General features: G+C 36.0%; 1 protein-coding gene across 5 annotated transcripts in view; it reads left to right on the forward strand.

The window, feature by feature from the left end:
• The window catches only part of CTNNA3 (catenin alpha 3), a 420,268-nt gene that overhangs the window by 340,965 nt on the left and 51,608 nt on the right, over positions 1–27,695 (forward strand). For all 5 annotated transcript variants that reach the window (XM_052678006.1, XM_052678005.1, XM_052678009.1 and 2 more), the window contains 2 exons: positions 834–985; positions 27,376–27,468. In XM_052678006.1, the coding sequence (XP_052533966.1) occupies positions 834–985; positions 27,376–27,468 (245 nt within the window). The remainder of the gene's footprint in view (positions 1–833; positions 986–27,375; positions 27,469–27,695) is intronic.

Below are 27,695 nucleotides of genomic sequence, written 5' to 3' on the forward strand. Positions count from 1 at the left end.
GAAACCAAAATTCAGCCTTAAAAAAGCTTCTGTTTCTCAAGGTATATGTTATTCCTATTGAATATTACATAAGTCAATACCTGTCTCTTTCCTTCCTGTTTCTTCTGTATCTCTAGTCTCTAAGTGATAGGCAGAAGTACTTGAAGTTTTATTGTAAATGAGTGTGAACTGTACTTGTTTGAGGATATGTGTATGATGGATTTTCAGGCTGCACTATCTCGTTACTCATTGTATTCTCTGGGTTTGGTATCCTTTGCTTTGATTTTGTTTAAAGGGTGAAGGGAGATGCAGTGGTACCAGTGTGTTAAGCAAAGTTATGCCAACTAACTGAAAATTCACATTTTCTGCTTGATTTGAGAAAACAAGGCTCAGCTCCCATGGTATGTCTAAGTGACACTTGATATTTTTTATTTTAAAGATCTTTAAGTCGTTATGTTTTGGTTCAGACTGAAAGCAGATTGTGAAATAGGTGAGCAGTACTTTCAACTTCGAGTGAGGTCCTTGGGTGATATTGCTGTTGAAATCAGTGACAAGATTTTAGAAGTATTGCCATTTACACCTTTTTAAGGCTCTTCAGTAGCCTTGCTCTTGCTCTTCAGTATTAACTATTGACAGCTTACATGCATGCCAAGTGCATTTTTATCACTCTGATATGCTCCTGCTTACAGCTAGCCACATTACTATGATAATGCTTTTATAAATAGCATTTTAATCAATGTTACTGGCAGCTCACCAGAAAGAAAAATTAGAGGTTTTATCCCTTTTGGCCTCACTGAATTTTGTTTTTATCTGTTGTGAGTTTTTTATTTTGTTTGTTTGTTTGTTTTTAATAGTGATTCCGGAGTTCATTAGTCAAGTAAATATTGCACTGGAGAGCTTAAGCAAGAATACAGTACATCTATTTGATGATAACCAATTTGTGGATGTTTCTAAGAAGGTTTATGATACTATTCACAACATCAGATGCTCAGTCATGATGATTCGGGTGAGTTTTTGATTTGTTCATTTAAAGTTCATCTATAAGATAATTCAGGACATAAGGGCATTTTCAGGAGAGCTTAGAACTATGAATATCAACTAAGCACCTCAACTCATATTCACATGTAACTGATTTGGGGATTTTGTGTTGTACGATTGTGACTCGGGGAGATTGAATCCTCTCGTGTGGAAAACAAGGTTACCAAATCAGAATGTTGTAGAAAAATGTTTCATTCTTTAAAAATATTTGTGTGTAATTGAGTTGATAAGAAATCTTCATTAATGATGAACTTGTTGCTACAAACTGACTGTAGCTCTGCCCTTAATCTTATTCGATGGAACGTAGGAGCAGAGCGTATCATCCTGTTAATCTCTTGGAGTTCTGCCGGTTGCATACATGAACACTGAGCAGCCTGACTTCTGTAAAATGGGTACAGTCAATGTAGTTATCCTAGCTTTTATTCTGTACTTCAAGAATTTTATTCTATACTTCAAGAATTTTACCCAAATACTTTCAGTCTGCAAATATAATTTCAAGATGATTCAATGAAAAAAAAAAAAAAAAAAAAAAAAAAAAAAAAAGTAATTTTTTTGAATAAAATTAATAGTAAAAGCACAGACACGTTTTCCAAGAAATACTGATAAATTTGGAAGAAATAAATACACTGTTATTTGTTTTAAATATAAAAATATGTTACAGGGTAAAATTTGTGGAAAAAATTAATTATGGAGGCTCTTCTTACCATGTTGGAATGCCTAAGTTAGTTTTAGTGGGAATTCAAATGTGCAAAATCAAATTTTAAGTTTATCATCCTTGCTGCAATTGTCACGTAAGAAATTATTTATGTACTGAAGATCCTGAAGCACTGACATATGGCTTACTGTGCTCTCACTTCACCTACAGTGATTTTTTATAACTTTCCAACAGATTAGTATTAATTCTTGGAATGATCATCAGTGTGGTTTTTTTTTTTTTTTTTGTTCGCTCATTGTACATATTACCAGGATTAAAAAATTGTGTAACTGTTTAGTGATTTGGTTATCTGTCAGGTTATCTAAAGCTTGGTCTGTTTGTTTTATTAGCACCTAATTTTGTGAATCAAAATGCAACCAGTACTATTTAATTTTGTTACAACTGCTTGTAAAAGTTTTATCACTATCCTTCTAGTTTTCAGTTCAGCAGCATTTTTTCATTACGTTTCCTAGTCCTATTTGAATTTAACTTCTTCTACATGTGCTCAAGAAAATTTCATATATCTTCTTGCCTTCTGTTTCTCCCTGTCGCTATTACTTTTGAGGAGGCTTCTGCTGTTACATCTCCCAGATGTTCACTTCTTATGCCATTGTGTCTTAATGATGGAAGCAACAACTCAATTTGCTGCTCCTTTAAACTGTGTATGTTTTGATATTAGTTCAAGCTGGAAATGTTTCTGTTCCAAAGGACCTTTTTTGTGATGTGTTTTCTCAATCAGATGCTTTAAAGGATGAAATTTATCTGCTAATTGGGGAACTAATAACCTTTCTTCAGGAAAGGAGGTTTACAGCAGATACTTTCAGAATCAAGCAGGAAAGATGAACATCTGCAAGTCACTTTTAAGCAGTGAGAACCTGCTATTACAATATGCTTCATTGATAGATTTTTAAATGTTTTCCTCTTCCCTGTAAGGGAACAGTCAGTCTTTGGAAATGGAAGAGCAGGCTCAAGTCACTAAAGGGCTGACGTTTGCCTCCTTCACACTTCAGATATTCTGGTAGATGGTCTCAGTTACTTCCTGTGGTCAGACTGTGAATGATAGCAGTATGCAGATGTTACTTGTTGGCTTTAATTCTAGTCCAGTCAGGATTTGGATTAATTCTAGGATGGAGCTCTGTGCCTCAGGCACAGGAAAGAAGTGTATATAATAATAATAATAATAATAATAATAATAATAGTTGTATGTAATATTCTTTCCTTGCAAACTAGACAGAAGTGCAAATGTTTGGGACAACAGGACAGTCATTGTATTCTTTCCCTCTGCCTCCTTTAATTCTGTGCATCCTACTCAGGGAAAACAAAATGCTGGTATATATGATACAGAAGGTTCTTGTTGAAGTTTGATGAGTCTGCTTTCCTTATTTGCTGGTGGTGATGTCTGTGCTTGTCTCAAGCTCAGGATATCTCAGCTCACAGGCTTGTACTTGCTCACTGTGTTCCTGCACTTTGTAGAAGGTTCTTGCTCATAGCAGTGATTCATTTGGGATGGATTTATTTGGCAAAAAAAACCAGACTGAAACAGATACTCTATTAGGTAGCACAGTCTGTTCCTGTTTCAGTGAACCTCATCTCCATCCTATAAATTGGAGCGAGACACCACAGAAACTTCGTTGTAGCATGACATTTTTCTAGATCAGTTAATCTTTGTTTAATACCCATGTTGTTCAGGCCAACTGTATGACTTGGACTGTCATTTCATTTTTAAATTTCATTTCATTTTGAATGTTATAACTTTTTTTCTATCTGTTCTTCTGTTAGATCTGGATCTTCCATATGTCCATTCTTCTTGAGTTTGAACTGCTTGTAATCTGATCATGACTGAGTCCTCCTTTACAGAGTTTTTCATTTGGGAGGAAATGAACTGAGGAATGTAACAAATTTCACAGCCTCTGTGAAGGCACAGACACTCCTCTGGAGGGTACTCTGAGCTACATTCTCACAGTCCTCCATGATGTGTATATCTGTCTGTACAGCCACTCAAAAAAGAAAAGTATGTTACGTCCCCTCTATTTTTTTCTGGGCATGAGGGGAAAATAATTTGCTCTGAGAAGACTGTATATATGCATAATACATAAAAGCATGTGGAAGTGTGCTTTGTAGATGCATACTACATTTATAAAATCATAAATCACTGCACAGCACCTAAACATACAGCATTAGTATGAAGATTTCTTAGCAGGTCTGTCTTCTACTTCTGCTTTGCAATTGTAATTTGACAAGGCAAAAAAATTCCAAAGTATCAGAAATTATGATGTTGGCTGAACTTGGAGCTATAGATAGCAAAGAGCAGATACTTCTGCTATGTGAGGCAGTTATGACCAATTGGATAACAACATGCCTACACCTTTATTGAAATTCCCGTTATCCTAAACAAAAGATGTGTATGGATTTGAAAGCAATGTGGCTTGAAGTGTATTCAACTGTATTTGGATGGATTCAGCATTGACAATTGCAAACTCATGACAAAAGCTCAGGAGATGGAAACAAAAGGAGTTTAATTCATTAAAAAGGACATGTGCAGCTTTCTACTTAATGAGTGCCATTTTTCAGAGACTGTCATGAGAGGGTTTTTTTGAGGTTTGGTGAAATGATAGTCAGCTACTCCACCGTCCCTTGGAGATACTGACTGCCAGCGCGGGAAGAGAGCTGAGAAAACCCTGGCATTCATTTTTTTGAGCACAGATTTATTTGCATTCCTTATTAGATATGTTCCAGGCAATGTCAGTTTCATTTCAGTCTGGTTATAAGAAGCTTTAGTAAATCTGATGGTTATTCAGACCTATGCTGCAAGCACAGCAGCCAAGGTGAGGAAATAAAAGCATTCTGGGGCCAAATTTTATAGGGCCTCATTGATACTGTGCCAAAGAACAATGTGTGGCTGATCACAGGGGATTTCAAGACTAAATCAAGGAAAGAAATTGTTGATCAAAATATAATTTGAAAATGTAAATTAACGAGGATGCTGATTCGCAGGGGGGGATTTTTCAGCATCAAAGTAAAAGTGGAAACTCACCAGATCGGTTCCTCAGGAAGCATTTCAAGCATGTAATTACACTGAGTGAATGTTTTTTATAATATTGTCCCTAACTGTCAAATGCTGCCAAATACTGTTATTACTGCAAATTATCAGATATGCTTTTCAAGGTCCAAGCATAACCGTAGATACATAAAATATTAATTCCTGTCCTACAGGTATAATGTGCATAACTCTTGAGAGCAACTAAATACTTAGATGGTGTGCTGCACAGATGAGCTCTAACAGAAATGCTTCTGGAACTGCAGGATCTGTCCTTTAAGATGCTTTCTGTCATTTCACTTGCGAGGATGATGAATTCCTCCATTGGTAGCTGTTAATTTGGCTGTTTGATCCAGGGTGTATTAGCTGCATCTGCTTATTAGTATCACGCATACTTTGTTTTTTTTCTTTATTCCTTGATTCTGTAAGTGTTTGATTTTTGTTGAATTGTAAAGGCACAAGTAGCTTGATTTTGCACACTAACTTCTAGATAGTGTATTAATCAGTATATTGCTTTTATGGCAGTAGATTGGGGTAGATAAGAGACAGAATTTAGCTATTTGAAATAAATATGGGAAAGGCAGAAGAAACAGGTGGACAGTCTTTGAGATAGTAATTATGAAATGTTGCTTAATGTTAAAAATGTTGCTTAATGTTAAAAATGTTGCTTAATGTTAAAAAAAAAACCAAAAAACAAAAAAACCCAAAACAACAAAACAGCGAGCTGCTATGTGAAAATGTAGTTAGTTGAATAATATGAGGCAGCTGGATTCAAGTAACAGCTGATAATATCCCATTAGGATATTGGCTACAATGGAGAGGTAGTAACTACAAATATACAATAAGTGCAAATAGTTGAACTGGTGATGAAGTCATCCTAGCATAAATACATAAACAGGAGTGGAAAAGAATTCTCCAAGTTCTGAGTTTCCTGGAATTCTTTGGTGTTATCAAAAGGTGTCTGCTGGGAATTTTCCCAGCAGATAAAAAGAGGAAGGCAAAATGTTCATATACACTATTATATATACACACTACTATATGCCTTTAATAATCTTGGAAACACTGAATGAGTGAACTTGTATTGCCAGATTTTATGAGAGTAGAAATTTTTTTTTTGAGATTGCAGTTCTTGTCTAATGCAGTATTCCCCTCATTTTAACACATTTCTTATAGATCTCTTCTGCTGTATATGTATTCTATGTGCTGTTTCCTTCAGAATTCTAGTATAGTGGTTACAGATTCCCTCAGAGTTTATGGTGTTAGGCTTTTTGAGTGTTTCTTTTGCAGACTGTATCTTCCCTACCATTGAGCAGCTATTTTTTGTGCCATACTCATCCTCATAGTTCCTCTCACCCCAAGAACAGGCATTTTGTGGTTTTGCATCATACCTACATAATTTTATTTCAAACAGATTCTCACTGTAATCCCAGTGTACTCCTTATCTTTTTGTTTCTTTGACTAATCAGTCTTTCACTGTAGATTTTAATGCCCTTTGTAAAATCAAATGCAGTTTAACTACACGTTCATGTATTTACAGTATTGCCTTTTTGAATGTTTTGGCTTCATCAGAATACCCTTGACGTGGATTCCATTTTTCTTCTTCCTTTGATTGCAAAAGCTGGGTAGTATTCCATCCATTTTTAAATAAATGTGAGAGAGTTCTTTGATAACAGAGATTATAAGCTCTTCAGTCCAGTTGATTTCTGTCATCATGGTGAAATTTGGTCTTATGTATCCAGCAGAGCTGCAAGAATATTCAGAACATACTCTTTTTGGAAAGGAAGATGGCAAGTGATGAAAACCTTCCTATCATCCTTTTTCTCTTTCAGCCAGTTAATGTCTCTATTAAATTGTACCTTTGCTTTTATTAATGACTGGATTATCCTCCACATGCAAGATTTTCTCCCCATTTTTACTTCCATAGTTGGGATGAATTAGATCCTGCCATGTGCAGGCAATAGCACATACAAATTGAACCTCTATTTAAAAGGTAGAGAAAATAAAGCTTGGAAACTAATTAGAAAAACATGTTTACTGCAGTCCCACTGCTGTTTGTTTTTCAAAGAGAGCTGTGAAATCTCATAGTGAGAAAAGACAAAGAGCTTATATTAACCTGATAAACTTCATTATTAGTTGTCTGAAATTTATGAATCATGCTGACTCATTACAAATAAATATTGGGAAACTAGTTAAATACGTATTTCTTTTTTTTTTTTTTTTTTTTTACTATCCTACATCAGCTGCTGAAGAGGAAGAGTTTGTGCAATAGCAATTAGCAAGGCAGGCAGACCTGCAACTCACATCACCTTCTGCCATTCCTGACCTAATTAGGTTGGAGCTGACCTTTCTTTCCCTCAGCTCCTTGTCACTTTACCTGGCTGAAAGAGATTTTTCCTGTATGTTTTTGCTTGTTCTCCTTTGCACACTAGGCTTCTGATATAGATGTAGTCAGTACTTGTTATCTTGTCATCCTTTTTTTTTTTTTTTTTTTTTCGTATCTGCACCAATAAAAGGATTTTCTACCCTCGTCATTTAAGAAAATACGTACTTTGCACTGGATGTAACCAAGCAGATGTTTCCATGTGCTGTTTTCTTCAAATGGTGCTTTTCTAGCTTATTCTATCAGTCCTGTCATCCAAAGATTGGTGTATCTTGATGCACTGTGACTGAAGAAGGATGTAATATCTGGTGTCGTTTAAAAATGATCCCAGAAATGCCATTCATCTGATAATACCTGTTAATACAGACTGTTCAGTCTAGCAGAGGGCCTCCTCAATGTTCTTGAGCTTCTGCTTTAAGGTTTGATCAATTTGCTGAGCTTGCCAGTGGGAATATTCAGATCAGTGAAAGAAGTATTTGTGGACATGCTTGGAGTCATCGCCCTTCCCTCCCACATACAATTATGTGCAGAGTCACCAAAAATGGGCTGACACAATTGTAGCACATCTACTGCTCTTTCCAGCACATTGTCTGTCAAAAATAGTGCACATCTCTACACCAGATTGTAACCCTTACTCCACTCTCGGTTCAGTAACCTGGACCTGCTTGGAAACCATCTATATCAAAGCAAAGAGTGGCACTGGCAATGTAAACTTGCTTAAGATGTATCTGTGTGTGATCTGTAAGTCATTCTTTCATTCCAGGAATCAATACTGGGCATTTTTCAGTATGTATTTGAATAATTCTGTTGCTGTAGAGTTCAGGCTGGAAGTATGTTGTGTAGAACGGAAAATAAATTCAGCCAAAGAAGTCTACTTAACATGTCGCATACATACTGCTTTTTTCAGTCGTGTATTAGTAATTAGTCCTGATTAATTACTATTGCTGAAGGAGTGGAACTGAGGCAGAACTGTGACAATTCCACTTTTTACATTCTTCAAGAGTATCTGAAGATGACGTGTGCACTGTTGTGAAAGCTACTATTCTTGAAAACTTTCTAATTGCGGTGCACTGTAAGCGGGATGGAATGAGACATCCATAGCATGTCTTCAAAATAAGGTACAGATCTACATTAGTGGTGAATTGTGATCTTGATCGGTTTTGCTTATTTATTTACTTTTTATTTCATGTCTAAACAGTCTGTGAAGCTACCTGAAAAGGCATCTATTCTGTTACTGATTTAACTGTTTTAGTTCCACACTTTTGTCTTGTGGAAGACAGGATGGACTGGAAGATTATGCCATAAGAAAGTACTAGATGATGTTATGATTAATTTCTCAGGGAAGTGGTTTTTATAGGTTTGCATTGTTTTTTAGCTTTTTTTGGTCCTGTTTATGTTAAACATTTTTGGGTGCTTTTTATGCATTGTAGGAACCACTTTGTTATTAGGGATTCAGCTATTCTAACACTTTCAGAGCAGGAAGTTCCCATCTGATATGTCTGAGAACTAATCCTACAAAAAGAGTTGCTAAGGTCTTCATTTAATTTTCTGGTATTTAGTATCCTTTGTTTGTTTTTTCCCCCCACTTTAAATGTTTTATTTGTGTGCTTTTTAATATAATTTCAAGCCTTTCTTTCCATACAGAAAAAGCAAAAAAGTAGTATTCTATTCTCATCTCTGACTCACTATAAATTTGTTTAGCTACCCCCTCATTTTGTTTGCCTGTATTTAATTTTGTTTGTCTGAATTTAATCTGCTCGCCTATTGCTTGTGTATCTAAAAGCAAAGTGTGTAGCATTGTTATGCTTTGTTCTTCAAGATTCACAAAACATGCAGCAGTATGTAGTTGTCAGACTGCTCTGTGAGGTAGAATGGATTGGCTAAAGCTTGGTAAGTGATAGGTTGACTAAGGCTATGTGGACACCTGCTTTGTTGTGGGGTTTGTATTCTGAGTCACATAAAAAGTGTTACTGGGGAATGTTATAATTATGTTGCAGAAACCTTGTTTATTTGGTTTCATTATCAGGAAAATGTGGTGAGTTTAAACTACCAGATCAAATATGCATACTGTTAAATAAAACCTGCTTGCAGCTTGTTCTCCCTGCCCCATTATTTGATTTGCTGGCATCTCTAGATAGGATCCCCAACCATCGTGGGGAAAAGTAACTCCAGACTCTTTCCCATATAGGTTCCATTCTGTATGTTACATTATCTACAAATGCATTATCAAGAAACTTATGTTATGTACCCCAGAGTATACTTGAGAAGTCATCTGATATTGTAGAAATACTTTCTTGTTTATATTATACATCTTTATTAGCACCATAAACTCAGTCATAGTTACTATGACTTTACCTCGCATATATCCTATGAAAATGCTCTGTACTGCAACAGTTTTGGGACATAGTCTGCATACATTTCAATTTAACATGCTGTCATTCTATTAAATGCTAATCTCCAGTTAGTACCAGGTCAGTTTGTGTTTCCAAATAAATAAGGCTGATTTGTGTTTTCTGGAAAGCTACTACAAACAGCATTTTGCCTGTATTTCAGGTTTATGTACCACATAAAATACACTCAAGGATCTGATTTTCTGCCACCTTCGTTAGTTTAAAGCCTTTAGTATCTTCCACAAATCAAGTGACCATTACAGTTCTTTGTACAATAGTATTGGTGTTCTTGATGCTTAATAGAGCAAAACATGTGCACAGCAGTGAATCTGTAAATAAATACCACTCTGTCTTTTCTTGAAAGTTTCATCCCATTGTCTTCAACCTGTGAGCAAGCTGCTCCCCTGGGAAATGTCTTCAGTTTGGAGTAGTTGCAAATTGCTATGAATATCTGTTCTTAAGAATTGATGTGATTTCACAGTTATTTTCAAAATTTTGTTTGTTAGTAGAAAAAAAAAAAACAAAAAACTACAACAAATTAAAATATTGATTTTAGAAACAGGTGGTGTGTTCTTATCTCGAATAGGAGGAAGGAGGTATAAGAAAAAAAAATAGATGCTCAACCTCTTAATCTCAAACGTTAAAATGAACGCCAAAGCACAAATACATTTTTATTTCACTCGAGGCAGGATGGTCCTTCTCCTCCCCCATTTTTAGGTCCCCTTTGCTTAAACCATTGAGTTAGAGTGTGCAGGATTGTTGAGGATTTATAGATTTTTTTGAACAAATAAATTGAATAGAAACTTCTATTTCTTCTATATTCCCGCACTTTCAAACTACCGAGTTTTAACCTTTCAGCTTGTTGTACATCCTTCAACTGCTGTCCCTGCATCCATGTTCCAGCCACTTGCATAGTTTTGCTGCCTTCTGATTTCAAAAAGGTTTTTGTTACTTAAAGAATTAGAATATGTAATGACTTATCAGACAAATAATAGAAAATACAAAATCCAGTTTTTCAATTAAAAAAAAAATCAACAACTAGAACAACTAGAATAGGAATGATGCTAATTTTCAGTATTTTCTGTCTTGGATCATCTCTCTCAATTTTTTTTTTTTTTTTTTAACTTTCTGGTTTTAGATTTTGGTTCTTATTGGGTATGAAAATGCGTAGTGGGTGGAAAAATTAACCCTGTCAACCTTGTATGTTCAATTCGTACATTTTCCAGTACTTTCCATCACATAGTAGTGTTACACATGACTATGTGTTACTACATATAGTAATGTTATCACAGTAGGAGTTGGAAGGGAACTCGGAGGATCATCTAGTCCACTCTGCTTGCTAAAGCAGATTCCCTACAGTAGGTTGCACAGGAAAGTGTCCAGGCATCTTTTGAATATCTCTAGAGAAGGAGACCCTACAAACCTCTCTGGGCAGCCTGTTCCAGTGCTCTGTCACCACCACAGTACAGTTCTTCCTCATATATGTATGGAATTTCCTGTGTTCCGTTTTTTTGCTCATTGCCATTCATCCTATCACTGCATACCACTGAAAAGAGCCTGGTCTCATCCATGTGACTCCCACGCTTTTGATATTTATAAAACCAGGTCTCTCAGCCTTTCCCCATACAGGAGATGCTCCAGGCCCCTAATCAACTTTGCAGCCTTCACTAGATGCCATCTAGAATATTTCTTTTCTGTCTTCTTGAACTGAGGAGCTCAGAGCTGGACACAGCATTCCAGATGTGGCCTGACCACAGCAGAGTAGAAGAGGAGAATTATTTCCCTCAAAGTGTTGACTATGCTCTTTTTAATGCACCCTGGGATACCACTGGCCTTCTTGGAGATATGAGCACAGTTCATATCACTGTTCTCGATCGTGGCCAGAAGTTATTACTCAATATTATTATTCTTTTTTTTTTTTTTTTCCCCCCAAATACTGTGATTAACTGGCCTCTTTCTAACCAGAAAATGCTATCAAGATAAACAGTATGTTGAGCAGAATGTTACTTTGCACTCTGCCAGACACTTCACTCATCTTGCACTCTTGTCAGTAAGAGAAAAGAGATGAGAGAAACATGGACAGTGGATCATATAAGTGTCAAAGTTTTTACAGGTCCTGAGGAGATAATCTGTCCAACCACCTGTGAAAAGCAGTGTTATTCAGTGCCTTGTCAAGCCAAGTTTTGAATATCTGGAGATTTCACCTCTTCCCTGGACAAGGTTTTCCAATGTTCAGTTGTTTTCAGTCTTGCCTCTAGGTGGACTTTCCCCTGAAGCAAATTCTGTTGATTGCCTCTTATCCTGTTGTCAGGCATTCCCATAAAGAGATTGCCTCCATCTTCTCTGTAACTACCTTTTAGGCAGTGAAACACTGTCATTAGATCCTCACTGAGCTGCCTCTCAGTTGAAGTGCAGTTCTTTCAACTTGTCTTCATGTTTATAGTTCTCTAGTCCTCTCATTATCAGGCAGTCTTCTGCTGGACACTGCCCACTTTTTTTAATGTCTTTCTTGATTGAGGGGCTGCAAAATTGGGAAAAAATTGGGTTTGGCTTTACAAGCAATGAGTAGAATGGCATGATCACATCCATTGACCTGCCAGCTATTTTTTCTTGTTGGAGCAAAAGATAAGGCTGAATGAATGCAGGATTAGTCCTTTTTACTACTTGGTTTTAGTGTTTCACTACCATTTGTTCCTGCCAAGAGGTCAGAAAGAAATGTTTCTTCCAAAGTGACAAAACTGATAGTTCTTGAACTTTTTACTCAAATACTGGGAAACGATATTGGAAGGAAATGACAGAATCTCAGAAACTCATCTCCAATATATGCTTTTTTTCCTTCCTGTCACTTCCCCTTTCTTCATTCTCTTTAGCAGGTTTTTATCCATTCTTCTCAGTTGCATTGCTTGTCCTCATTTTTTTGACTCTTCCTGCTGGATGGAATCCTCCTTTACCCTTTATGTGATAAATGTTGCATCTTTCTTCTTCAATTGTGTACTTCCCAGATGTAATTCCTCTCTTTACTTGCCTTGGTTGATTCCAGCTCTTGTCATCCAGCTCTTCATTCTGCTGAAAATTCTCAAAGCTCTTGGTTACTTCTCTCTGGGCAGAGCCTTGGTCTATTATCTACTCTATATGTATAGATATTATCTATGGTATACTATTATCCATTGTCTGATAAACTAGTCATTTTCAGCACAGTTGCTTCTGCAATGCTCTTCTGTCTAGAATTAATCTCTACCATATGTGGCTGTCCTAGGGAAGAGATTAGTCAACACCTCTTCCAGCTTTCTGTGGCTATTGTGTAGGGAATATGCACCTTATTTCTGAATATTTGTATTTAATATCCACTTGACAGTACTTAACAGAACTGCTCCTTAATTTCTTAATGTTACCTGTAAACATCACCACATCTACTATATCTTCATTAAGCTTTCACCTCTAAACACTCTTCTCTCAATTTTTTTTATATTCCATGACAATGGCAACATCACTGCTGTTTTGAAATCAGCATTCATCATGCAGTTAACAGTGGTTCCTTAAGTTACCTCTGTGTTTATTTGCTGCTGTGCATCTACTTTCAATCTGTTTGTTAGTTTTTTTGGTTTTTTGGTTTTTTTTTTTTCAGTCTCCTACTTAGTTTGCCAGGTGGTCTTTCTTTGGGGGAACAGAATCACCTTGCTCTGTGTTTATACAGCATGCAACAAAACATTGATTCAGAATTAAAACTTTCTAGAAAGTATTACAGTAAAATAATTTGCTCAGAACAGATGTTTTAGCCAAAGTGATGGCTGAAATGCCTCCTTTTGTTAGATTCTCTTACTTTGCTACGGAGTTTCTAGTTCTCAGGAAGGCTGACAGTGTCTTTTATGTATTTTGGGCCTCCCTAGAGAGCCCACATTTTTACTATATGGAGAACAAAATATAATATAAAAAGCTGCTTTCATAAAAAAAGAAATTACATGTATTTCAGCTACTTGAAACTAGTTGAACTAATTGACTTAGTAAACTTAGTTGGAACAGAGTGGCTTCTCTTATTTGGCTGTTATTTATGAAAGCAAGCTTCTTGCTACATTGCATACAACTCCTAGACTTCTACACTTTGCCATTGCTTGTTGTGTTTATACCTGATTGTTTCCAGTCAACAAATGACTATTTGACCCATCTACTATTTTATATTTTTTTCAGTTAAAAATGTTACTTTTTCAAATCTACCTTAGGTTGCCAGTTTTTAAAGTGTCAGATGGTGGGAAAGATGTGCTGTTTGCTACTTATTTGTTTGTTTTTAAAAGTATTTTATGGGTGTTTTTAGAAAGCATAATGAATGACTTCAGAAATGCTGATTAAGGACTAGTGCAGAAGAATCAGCTGCATACTGTATCCATTACAGTATAAATTTGCAATTATAATTCTTGGCAAATCTACATCGTCTTCCACCTAAGATCTATGATCTTAGGTATCATGCAAGACTGTAAATCTAGAGTTTCTCAGCAGCAGGTTGCAAGATGGCTTACCATCGAGTTTCTTAGTACTGGGTTTACTGGTTTCAGATTGTGAAGCCAATATGTTTTGTACAGGAATGGATGGCATGAACAATTTTGAGTTGCATACTGTTTTAAACTTCAATTTTTCCTGTTTTAAGAGCTTGAATTCTATTGCAAGTATGTCACATATATTTATGTATTTAATTGTTCAAAATAATATCTCTCTCCTTCAGGACAATAGAGCTTTCCAGAATGGTTTTAGTAGCTCTAGTTTAGCTGCTCATTGAAAATTTATGCATAATGCAATGTATTTTCTGGAACATGAAAATCTTTGCTAAGGGCTTTTTTGTAACAAAGAAGAGCATTGTTGTATTCCTTCCTTGCCATTTAGTGCTTACTGTCTAATGTAAATATATTCCTACAGAAATAGAATGAATGTTATTCCCTTAAAAGCACTAAATTTCTAAAACTAAAGCTAGAAGACACAGAAGAAGTGTTACAAGTTACATGTATTTCAGTAGAACATTATTAAAATATGTGTCTTATCACATGGTTTATAGGAATTTGAGAGATGCAAGACTGGAAATGGAAGCAGTAGATAGAGTTAATAGCTCAGGCAGTAGTTCTGACTCTGAAATCTGCTCTGTCAGTGTTTCCAGTTCTGATATTGAGATCTTCGTTATTCAGTAGTAATTTGGCTATAGACTTCTATTAATCAGCATAGTCCTTGGACTGATTAAAATTTCTCAGTTCCCGTTCTTTTCATTGTTGAATCATTTCACATTTAGGATGGACTCTTTTCAGCATGAAGCAGAAAGTGAAGGGATGCATTGTGAATGTATTCAGTGTTCAACTGGGATGCAGTTATATTTCAAAAATAGAAATTAACCGTGGTCTAGCTCGTGGTCTCAGATTTTCTATCATAGGAAAGGAGAAGCAGTGCTGCAATCTGCTCTGAATTTAGTTAATAGAGTTTAAGGCCTGGTCCAGTTGTCAGCATATGATACAGCTATGTGAGAGTGAAAAAGATTTGGGAAGAATTTATTTATTTCTTTTTACTACTGATAGTTCTTTTACTTTACTTTCTTTATAATATCTTATAATCCATAAGTATACTTCAGTTCATTTTTTTTCATTAATGATACATTCCTGATGTTTATTCTTTTCTTTCCTCCAATTTGCACCACCGGATTATTTTCTTGAATGCATGGTCATAAAGCTGTAATGCAGAGTTATTGAAGGCAAGCAGGCCTTACCAAGGAAGGAAGCATAGTTATAGCAGGGAGACAGACTCAGTAAAAAACAGGAACTGTAGAAGGAAATTAATCTGAGAATTTTAAAAAATAATAATCCTCCATTGAACTTGATAAGTGGAAGATTGGTTACCTGAAAAAATTCTGTAGAGGCTGACAAACCAGATGCTACCTAATTGTCTGAGAACCTCAGGGACTTACATCCTGTTCTAAAGAAGAAAGAAAAGAGATGCTCTGTTATATTCAGTACCAACAAAGTCAGTATATATTGACACTGAAGTGAGGTGTGTTGCAGCAAGGGAGTACTGTGCATCGTCTAGCAAATGGATTATGTGGAAATTGCATCTTTGGAGCACCATTCTTCCAGTAGAACTAAGCTATTAGTTTTTGAGGCTCTCTTGCTGTTCCCTATAGCAAGTACTTTAGTTATTAGGAAAGCAGAGCAGTAACATTAACGGAAAAATCAGTTTCTTAGTCCATGTGCTCTGTTATCCCAGGCGTCCTTGAGGTAGTCCAGTCAAAAATTGTTATGGGAAAAAAAAGAAATCCAATTCCCTTAGTTGGATTGATTATTTTTTCTGGAAGTAAAAGGAGCCTTCATAGATGTTCCTTAGCTTGAGAAATTATTATCTGTGCCATTGCTATTAGCTTAGGAAATATCCTGGAATTTGATACGTATTACATTTCCTTACAAAAATAATAACTACTTTCATGTTAGGATAGAGGAAAGCATATCCATATAGAATACTGAGAATAAAGAGCTGCACTTAATTGCCTAGAGTAATGTTTTGGCAGCTGGGGATGCACATAGTTTCACTTAGGTTTCCCTAGGAATGACAGATGACAGCTTTAGTGAGCTCCCTTGCACTCCTGGCAGCTATATGGCCTTCGTTCCTGAAGAGACTCTTCTCCTTGTTACAGTAGAATCAGATTTCCTTCCTTGGGATAAAGACCACCATGGTTGAAGTAATGCCATTCTGCTGTCTGCTTGTAGTCATAAAAGCTCAACCACATGCTGATTAGAACTGACAATAATCAGTGGCAGGTTTGGGTAACTGACATCTATTGTTCTTCTACATATATTCATTGTATTAAGCAGGCCATTTCCTTTTCTGGGTGGATTACCTTCTTTCTAATCAGTTTGTAATTTGCTTATTGAGGAGATCAGATAAGCGGATGTGAAGTAACTACATTCTTAAATCTTAACAGATGTAAAGTGGGGCTAGGCAGAACAACAGCAAATTGTGATTTCACCTGGCTGTGTTGAGGTTTGGACTTCTGGACAATAGATTAACACTGATTTATGAAATTGAAGCAATCCCCAGTGGAGAAAATTGTGTCTGCTTAAAACTTAAGCTGTCCTTTTCTATTCTTTTACATTACTGTGGTCTTAAAATTCATGCCTTATAGCTTCCATCTTCTCAGGCTTGACTGCTTCATTTAGTTTTATTGCTTATATGGAACTTACAGATCACAAAGCAGATGACTCACCCTATGTGCCCTTTAACTGCAGAAAGGATTTGAAAGAGTTATTTTTTCCTGGATTAAAAGACCTTTCTGGCAGCATTGCAGCTGGCTTTTGTTTTTGTTTATTTGGTTTTTGTTTTTTTTTTAAATTATTGTGTAATCTGCTCTTTTTTTGTGTGTGTGTGTGTGTGTATGAAATTGTCCCAGTCATTTGTAGAACATACTAGCTGTATAATTCATAAAACTGTTTTCTGCCCCTTAAGTTAACATTTCCCAGCTGGTGGAAGTAAACCCAGATTAAATTTTAGTCTGTGTTTAGTTTATCAGTTAACACCATCATTTTCTCCTGATATTTTCCATTCCAGAAAACTCAATAGCAAATATTAGCAGCAGTTTGGATAATAAGAGAAAGAATGATTCACTCTTACACAGTTTGTAGGATTGCCAAATAGCTCATAGGTTTGGCAAGCAGTTGCTCCTAACATAATTGGCTTTTAGGCTGTGATATATCGTATGCTTCCTTTTTGTTTATTCTAAAAAATGATGAGCTCAAATATTTATCTATGGCATAGGAAAAGAAAACGTTGAGAGCATCATGAGTTGCAGGAAAATAGCATCCTTCACAGAGGGAAATTATTATTGTTTCTTTAAATAAAAACATATTAGGGGCCACTCAACAACTAACATGAATATGCTACCATAAAGACAGGGTAGTTTTCCTTGAATGGAGGTAGTTCATCACAGGCATACTTTTGTGTTGTCCTGCCTTGCATTAATATTGTTTATTTCTATCCTCTTCGTTTCTTTCCCTTCCTCTTCCTCTTCTTTTTTCTTTAATTCCTTTATCATTTCTCACCTATAATCTTTCTTATATTTTGTCTCATGTAAATGCAGATTTACTTCTAATCTTGGGCACTAAGATAGTATAAGAATTGTTTATTGTAGAATATGAATGCTGGAATTCTCACCGGGTGCCGGTCTCTTTAGGAAAGGGTAACTAATGCATGAATTCTGATTTCCAACTTGGATAAAATAAATAATGTAGTCAAGTATGACATTTAAAGATACTGAAGAATATTAAAAGACATTTAGGAGAGCTCCAGTAATCCAATTTACAAAGTCTTACTAAAAGTGAAAACAAACATAATAACTAGGTTAGAGTATTGGATGTAGGTTAGAAGATGGATGCTTAAATACAAAGCTAAAAGGCCAGGCACCTACGTTCATGTGCCTTAAAGTCCATCTCAGTCTATGTTCTTTAATGGTTTTTATACACTGGGGAATTCATTTGAGCTAAACAAAAACAAAACAAACAAGCAAACAACAAAACAAATAAAATAATGACTGTTATGGTCTATTTTCCAGAGCTAAATTCACAACTCTCTGCCATGCCTTCCCATATAGGACGAGGGAATTGCTTGGTGTAGCAGGATAAAATCCACAACTGCCATCATCTAAGAAAGTAATTTAACACAGTTGGCAATTTAATGAAAATAGTGTCATCTTTATGATAAGTAGTTTTCATATGCTTTTTGGCCAGGTGACTTTGCTAAAGGCTTGGAAGATTAAAGGCAATTTCTGTAGCCCTGGACTTCTGTTATTAATAAATGAACCCTTTGAATCGCCTTTCTAAAAACTGAAACATGATTGCTTTTTGTAACAACAAAATAAAGACCATTAAAATCAGCACATGTACCATAAAGTGGTTGTTAGAAATTATAGTTTTGTTGTAACCTGGCGCATGGTGTTGTGGGATTTCTACTTAATTTCCTGATTGAGCATATTACAGTATCAAAGTAGTATTGACGCAGTGATAGTATACCTTATTTTGGAAACTGCTGTACTTGACTTGAGGATGAGCTCACTTGAGCTGACATTATGGTAATGTGAGTGAAAGAGACAAGACTTTAGCTTTCTCTAGAGAGGAAAGGAATCGGAGCTAGGGCTCTGAAGATTTGCTCACACCCTTGAACAGTTCAAGTAGAATTCATACTGCCTCCCGCTCAAATAACTGTTATGGTCACAGACATAATCCCTTCCTGCATTGGCAGCTGTTGTATTCTTTTTGACACATTTGTCCTGTTCATCAGATGCATTTCATTTGTGCATCCTATTCTTGAGGAATGCAGCTTTAAGGTAAAATGTGAGCTATGAGGAAATCAGTGAATGGGCTGGTCTTATTTAGCTTAGTGAACACAGCAAAAGCGGGGAGAGAAAAGGGAAAGATATGATAGCCATTTTAAAATATGGACAATTTTTTTTGCACAATTAAGCATAAAATGTTTTTTCATGTGTTCATAATGAATAGGAGGAAAAAGATTAAGCTTTGACATGAGAGAAGATTCAGTTTAAACACAATTCATATATGAGACAGATTTTGTGAAACTGTCATGGTTATTAAGGATCTTGTCTTTCTTAACAGTCGCTCATTTTTATCTGTTTATTTTATCTGTCTGTGTTTGTTAATATCTCTCATTCCATTTTCATTGGGCAAAAGAGACTGTTTAAGATGCCTACCATGCTGTGTTGTGAAAAAATAGGCAGAGGGGAAATATTAATAAGCTTCTCACTTGGTATATTGAAGGTGAAGATTCTTGCTGCCTTTTTTCATAAGTTTGTTGTAAAACCTTCTCAGATTAGAAAATCATTAGATATACAAAACAAAGTATTTTCCATGCAGTAGTAAATGTATTAGTGATGGGAGTACATGTAACCTTTAGTAATTATAACCAAGTGATCTAATAAATATTATTGTGCAGGAATAACAAGGACTGAAATAGCTAATGTTTTGGATGATTTTTGATTTGTTTTTAATTCCGCTTTACTTGGAGAATCTACTTAGTAATAGCTTCTTAAATTGGAGTCAGATTGCTGATTTGTGACATGAAGACTGGTTTGCAGAATGATCTACTTAATGTGTTATTTAGTTCTTCCTCAGCTGATACAGATCACTGAGTTGAACAGTTATTGGTTACTGAGTTACTAACTGTGGCTGGATGCATGTTACAGGCATCAGAACACTTAATAATTAAAAGCAGGAATGAAACTAATTAAAAAAAAAAAAACAACAAACTATGGGTATGATGGTATTATTTTTACCTCACTGTCTAGGATGAGAATCTGCTAATATGAAAAAAGTTATAGGTGGGTCTTTTTGGAAAAGATGTTAGCGAATGGTAGCTGTGTGTTCAGAATTGGGCTATGTATTAGTCTGCATTGTTATAGTTATGCACAAGATTTGACTGACAGGTCTGTTCCATGCACCTTTGTTTAAGATGACACATTTTACTTGCATGTCTGATACTAGAGAGAAGGTCAGTTGACACTCAAGAGACTCCAGGAAGACTTTAGGTCCTAGGTAATAATTTCATCTACTCCAGTATAACAAAAACATTTCTAATGGGAAACCTTTTATTAAAGGATGCATCTATCTAAAGGATTTTTTTAATTACTTCTTTAGAATGATCACCTAGCATAATTCACTTAACAGAAATGATGTATTTCACGTGTCAGGGAAATGTCTTTGATGCCTGTTGCTCAGGCTTTTATTCATCTGATAAGTTTGTTGTAGAATTGAATTGTGTATTTTCTCTTACTTGTAGTACTTAAACAGTGAATTGTCAATCTTCACTATATTCTTCTTTACTTTTAACACACTGATTTTTTATTTATTTGTTTATTTTTTTAAAGCTGTTTCAGTTTTTTTATCTACATTTTATGGGACAGTCTGCCTTAAAACACATTTTTAGTTTTGAATTTGGGAATGGAGTTTCTCTATGATAAATGGAGTTTCTGCAGGAAGGTCTATTTATGAAGGTCAAAGCATGATTTCAAATCTCTTTTCATAGTGGTAAATTTATCTTCTGTATCTTGCTAGTCCCCGTCAAAAGGAAGAAGCATTGTATCTTTGAAGCTAGCTACATGGATCTTCGTGAAAATCAGCTCCTGTGCACTGGGGATTCACCTACCTTCCATGGGACTCCTCAGTGCTAACTCACAGTGTCAATCAGTTGTGTCTTGGAACCCTCAGAGAACAGAAATTATATGATCACTCTGGACAGCCTGCTTCACTGCTGGGCTGCCCTCATGGGGGAAAAAGGTTTTCCTTATTCCCAACCTGAACCTCTCTTTTTCAAGCTAATTCCTATTGTCCTTCATCTTCCTTCCTTGCTTTTTTATAGAGTCTAGCACCATTTTCTTTATGACTTCCTAATAGGTTTGTTGGGCTGCAGGGCTGCTGCTCTTAAATGTCCTGAAGTCACTTCTTCAGGCAGATAGAAGCTAAGAGGAAGCCAAAACTGGATTTTACAGGTTTTCTAGTAAGGGCCAAGTAAATGGAGATTATAACTTCCTTTGATCTGTTGGTTGCACAGTGATTCATACAGTTGAATGTTCTCCCAATGTTTCCTGCTGCCAGGGCACACTGCAGGCTTACATCCAGCTTGCTATCAACCAGGATCCCCAGGTCCTTTTCAGCTGATGAGATCAGCCACACAGTCCACAGCTGCTTCTGTCTGTAGCTAGGGGATCTCACAGCTGCCAGGCTTTGCCGTTTTTTTTTTGAATTTTTTTCAAGTTCCTGTCAACATATTCTTACAAACTTATAATTTTCTCTGGATGGCAGACCTACTCTTAGTAATAATGACTGGTCCTCTGATCTGGTGTCATCTGTAAACTCACTGAGAGTACTCCATAACCTCCTCCAGACATAGTAAGGATGTCGTATATAACTGATCTTGGGATAGACCCTGATAGTACTTTTTGTGTTGCCAGTCACCAGGTTGAACAAACCTATGAACTCTGTGAGCCTGATTATCTGAGCAGTTCTTAACCATCTAGTTGTATGCCCATTCAAAGTTTAATAACAAAGCTTGGTTACAAAACCTGGGAGATGGCCAAAAAAGCCTTTCTAAAGGATATTCATTGTTCTTCTCTCACCCAGAAATGTGGTCAGTTTGTTGTACAGGGCATTCAAGTTACTGAGGCTGTTCACAGGTTCACAGTCACCACTTTGTCCTTCATGTGCCCAAAAGAGTGTTTTAAGAGGAATCATTCCATCGTTTTCCCTGAGACTGGAATGACAGTGTCTGTACTGTACCTCCCCAATTTGCCTTTCTGACTTTTTTTGAAAACAGGAACCATTATGACATTCTGAAGACTACAGTGAAAAGCATCTCCTTTGTTGCCTCTGGAGTTTGCCAGTCCTACAGTAACAATGTTTTTGAGTACTTTTTCATATGTGTGGGACTGATAGAGAAAACAAGTTCTTTTCTCATTTTCAGTTGTTGGAGTAATGTTTGGAAGTAAAGTATTCTGTGTCAAATATAACTATAAAATTTTTAGGTCATGTATGATTTATAAGGTTTTATGGCAAAAATGAGAACAACTATAAAATTGACTTTTCACTGTCTTAAGAATTATTTCCAATACAAATTAGTATATTATGAAATATTTCATTTGTAGATTAAATGTTATAATTAGCTTCCCACTAGATGGAGCAGCTGTATGTCAACTAAGTAGAGAAAAAAATATATATTTTCACAATGCAAAACAACGTATCTTTTATTAAAAATTAATATTCTTTGTTTCTTACTGAGTTTAAAATGGAAACTTCTAAGTAATGTGAAGTTTCTACTTAGTATAAACAGGGATAGTCCTTGACTGGAGCTACGTTATAACTATGCTTGATCATATTTTCTGTTATTATTTGGGATGTTACATTGTTTTGTAAAGTACTGTAGAAAACATGCTTCACTGAAAACTTTCAATCTCTTCGTGAAATATCTGGAAATAGGCTTCCAAGTTCCCAAGTGAGCTCTCAGGAATCTGTTGAAGAATTTATTCTCTTGAAAAATTAGCTTCTTTGTTTGTCATGGTGTTTCATTTGTTCAAAATGGCTACCATTTCTATAAACCTCATTTTCAATGTATCAAATGTACCTGGTCAAAACCCTAATGTGTGCAGTGCCATTCCTAGTTTTGATGTTCATGCATGTCTTGCATGAGACATTGAAATTTATTTTATATACACAAGCAGTATACATAATAAATTGGCTATGTAAATATTGAAGGAGGTCAGTTTTCCCTAATGTCTTAGACAATATTTGTATGCTATTACAATAGCATAACTAACTCAGCATTATCAGGAGAAAAAACTTGTTTCAAACCCTTCTAGGCATTATGTGAGGATGGCATACTTATTCCAAGAGTTACATCCAAAATCAGGGAAGGGAAAAACGAAACCAGAGCTGAAATGCCAGTTTTTAGCATAGGAGGTGTAACTTTGGATAGAAAATAGTGCTAAACACTGTGTGCCAACTTGTTAAGCAGTGCCAACTTCCCAGTTTCTATTTAGAAAGGATTTTTGGAAAGCACTTATCAAAAATTCACTTTAAATGTTTCAGTTTCATTCCTGTGCTCACATCTTTCCTGTCTCTCAGGCCATTGCTGAGATAACTGTTATCTTAGAATCACAGAGTCACCAAGTTTGGGAAAGTCCTTTAAGATCACCCAGTCCAACAATACTTCCAGTATTCCTTTAAGATCCTTAAGATTCCTTTAAGATCACCCAGTCCAATACAATACAAAAGCATGTCCCTCAGTACAACGTCTAAATGTTTTTTGAACACCTCCAGGAACTCCGCCACCTCTCTGAGCAGCCCATTCCAGTGGCTGACCTTTCTCTCAGGGAAGAATTATTTCCTACATCCAACCTGAATCTTTGCTAGTACAACATGAGGCCATCTCCTCTCATCCTATTGATGGAAATTACATGGAAGAAGAGGCCAACCCCCAGCTCACCACAGCCTCCCTTCAGTAGTTGTAGAGAGTGATAAGGTCCCCCCTGAGCCTCCTCTTCTCCAGACTGAACAGTCCCACCTCCCTCTACGGCTCCTCATAAAGCCTTCTCACAAGGCTCCAGCCGCCCCACAGCTTTGTAACCCTTCTCAGGACAAATACTGAGGCCTCAATGTCCTTCTTGTAGTGAAGGACCCAAAACTGTACACAGTACTTGATGTGCAGCCTCACCAGAGCTGAGTACAGAGGGATCATCATTTCCCTGCTCTTGTTGGTCATGCTGTTTCTGATACAAGCCAGGATGCCATTGGCCTTGGCCACCTGGGCACACTGCTGGCTATTGTTCAGGTGAGCACTGATGAATACACCCAGGTCTGTTTCTTCTACACAGTCTTCCAGCCACTCTGCCCCAATTCTGTAGCATTGCTTGGGGTTGCTATGGCCAAAGTACAGGACCTGGTACTTGGTCTTGTTGAACTTCATCCCACTAGCCTCTGCCCAGCAGTCCAGCCTGTTCAGAGCCCTTTGTAGGGCCTTCCTACCAGGCAGATCACTTCCTCCCAACTTGGTGTCATCTGCAAACTTACTGAGGGTGCACTCAGTGCCCTCATCCAGGTCATCAGTAAAGATATTGACCAGGACAGGCAAAATCTTAATATACTCACAGTGAGAACTAAAAACATGAGGATTGTCACCTACTCAGGCTCCTGATCTATCTAGCAATTTGTAGGTGATTAATCTTACCTTTTTTGTACTAATCTCTTGGAGTTGAAAGTTGTAAACTGACTTAATGTTCACAGAGGAAAAAAAAAAAAAAAACCACAACCACCTACCATCCAGTAGTGAAAAGATATCTTTTATCCCATTCATCATTATTTTGAAAACCTCAGCTCTTCACCATATAACATGATCTAGTTGATAATTCTGTTAAAAATAGTTTCATCTTTCTGTTTTGAAGATCATCATTTATTCTTATCATTAATAAATAAATTACTAAATTGTTTGATCTTCACTGAAGTGTCCGTTTTCACTACTAATCTTAATGGAAATTGCAGCTTAAGCCTATAAAAATTATTTGCACAGTTAGTCACAAGAACAGTTCTTCACCTGCATTTGAAGATTAACTATCTGTGATCTGTACAGAATGTGGCAGGGCAATATTTTTACTGTTATTTGATGACAAATTGCTTGCCAACAAGTTGACAACACTACTATCAAAGACAGAGTCATAGTCCTTGATTTAAATGATTGTGTCAACTTTACATCCATAATATCTTAAATAATATGAGAAAGATATTTTTAATGGGAGGTTCCAAGAACAGATTCCAAATACAGATGTATTTTCATGTTTAATGATAAATAGGAGGATTTAGTAATATTGACAGTATAAGAACATTGCATTTTAATTTGCCCTCAAATGCTGTTTTTTATTTTTTCCAAAGTGACACTCAAAGTAATCTCTTTTTGCAAAAATCTGAGAAGTGCTTTTAGTGAATTAGAAATAGACATCAATGATTATGAGGTTATTAATAAATTGATTATGAAAAATAAATTAAACTACCAGTTTATTCTTCTCCCTCAAGGGTATCAAAACTCTGGCAGCCTGTCATCTGGCAGTATTAAGTATGTAACAATAGCAGTAATGTGAATAACAGGTGAAGTAGCATGCACTAGCTAAATATTTGTGAAGGGCCCATTTGTGAAACATTTGCTGTACATTGTTACCCTGAATGATGTGATTCCTGCCACAATGAAATTTTCCAATACGGGCATTAGTCACATTTTCAAAGTAGAGCAGATAATCTCTTTAAAACCATTCTGTTCTCAGTGCACAATATAATGAATTAAATTCTGACCCTTGTAGAGTGCATGTAAAGCATTTATTTTTACTGTTCTGGAATTTACATACCATATTGACTTTGTATCATAACAGTATAAAAGTCATCAGTGCTAGACTTGACTATAATTTAGAGTTCTCAGTAGCAAAACCAGTGAGAATGCAGATTTATTAAAATCATAAGTATGGAAATGCATATTTACAGTTTGTGTAACATGTAACCAGTAAATAATATGATTAGTCTTAAACACGTAGGGGTGTTTTTGAATGTATTTTTGTGGGGATCGAAAAAAGGCTTTTTGCAAATGACCAGAATTTCTCAGAATTACAGGCCGGGAACATTTGGGTTGTGTGGAATTCTTACTTGGTCTAATGTCAAGACAAAAGCCAAAATATTTCTTGACACTGATAATCTTTTTCTGAAAAGAAAATGTTCCTTTTTCCCGCTTTATCATTAACGTATGTGCAGGTAAATGAGTTGTGTTCACCCCAAAAAGTGACTGCCTGTCTGTTTTCTTAAGGATATCTAGGCAGTACTTTTCACCACTAGGATTACATTTCTGTCAGGCTGGGCAGCAGCTTTATGTTGTTTATTTCTTGCAGTATTAGCTCATTTAAATTACCGTTATTTTGTTCAGTGAGTAAAACCAACTCCTGTGCTTTGAAGTACCAGAGCGCTATTTAAACCTTGTTTCAAGGCTGATGTTGAAGTCTAGCAGCACCTATTCCATCTGCTAGCCACAGAGCTACTTTCCCAAATGACTGGAATGTGTGCAAGTGGATTTATACAGTTTAATGTGGTGTTGCTACTATATTATGGATCTAAAAATCAAATAACACAACCCTATAGTGCTTCTCTTAACAAATATTGAGTATGTATAACCTGCCAGTAAAAATGAGAAGATGAAAACACATAGCTACTCTGGATTGAATAAATACATATTTGATTTGATTGAAAATTGGGTAAAAGTAATGATGATTTTCAGGGTGGTTTTTTTTCTGCATATCTTTCGGTACTTTTATTATCCTCTCCTTAGCCTCTCATGTTTCTCTTGGGACAAATCAGGTTTATGGGGTTCTAAGAACAGTATGGAATTCTAGAGGCCAAGCTGATAGTAGACCATCCAACATCAGATCTTTATTCAGTCTGGGTCTAGGTGTAAATTTGTTTCTTTAAAACATGAATCCCTTTAGCCAGAGGAAAGCTTTCTGAATATCCCATTTCATTGATAGGACCAATATTAATTTTTAAATAGTTTGTAATTCTGAATGGTGCATGCTTTGCTGTGGGCTGCTATGTTAGTATGGTTAAACTTGCTTTGAATGTTTGTTGGGTGTCCCTTAGCCATGTTCATTGTGCTTTATTTACTAAATTACTGATGATAAAAATTTGGAACTCCTGCAGTTTTTTTTTCATGGTATTTTTGTAAATGGGAATGTAGGAAATAAATTTCAAGGCTTAACTCATACTGAAAATATATCATAAGGAGAACAGTGTTTTTCATTAATTTGCTCAGCGTATAGTTGAAAAAGTCAGTATCAAAAAATGTTAGCAGTTCAAGTTCTTCTGATTGTGTGTACGGTACAGTATGTGCATTGCAATAAAGTCAGAGATATACTCCAAACATGAGCAGTTTGTGTCTTTCACATATTAGTATATTACAGTGAGCATGTTAGTGTTTCTGTACAGGGAAGAGAAGGTAGAACAAACCTATGCATTCTGGTCATATAAATGTTTGTTTGTAGTATGCCTTTGCTAGCAGCAGTAATGTGAGATGTAAATATAAAATAAATTCCATAAGTGCTAACTTTAAGAGTCAGCTTTAATGTTATCATGGCTATTTTGATCTAGATCAAAGCTGCCTGACAGAATGTGGTTTTAATTAGCATTTAGTAGTTGTTCTACAGCAAGACTTTTGTTTGTTTGTTTGTCAGACATTCTCTTAGTCCAAGTTATGTTTGACATCAATGCCAAATTTAATAATCATAAGAGAGAATAATACTTCAACAACTTTTTCCTAGACACCTGAAGAGCTTGAAGATGTATCTGACCTTGAAGAAGACCATGATGCACGTAGTCGCACAAGTATTCAGACAGAAGGGAAGACTGACAGGGTATGTATTACACTAGGTTTTTTTAAAAAGCAGTTAGATGAAGTAAAAAATGCTACTGGATTACTTCTACTATGAAGCCACTTAAAGTCATACAGTGAATTATTAAGATCTTGTTTGACGTTTAATAGATACCTGAAAATCTATAGAGGGCACATGACTGATATGTATGACCTGAGTAAGAAAAACACTGTGTGATTTATAAATACACACTGAAGGTGTAAATTAGA

Source organism: Tympanuchus pallidicinctus, unplaced genomic scaffold (genome assembly GCF_026119805.1).
Source record: "Tympanuchus pallidicinctus isolate F22 unplaced genomic scaffold, pur_lepc_1.0 scaffold16, whole genome shotgun sequence".
NCBI lineage: Eukaryota > Metazoa > Chordata > Aves > Galliformes > Phasianidae > Tympanuchus > Tympanuchus pallidicinctus.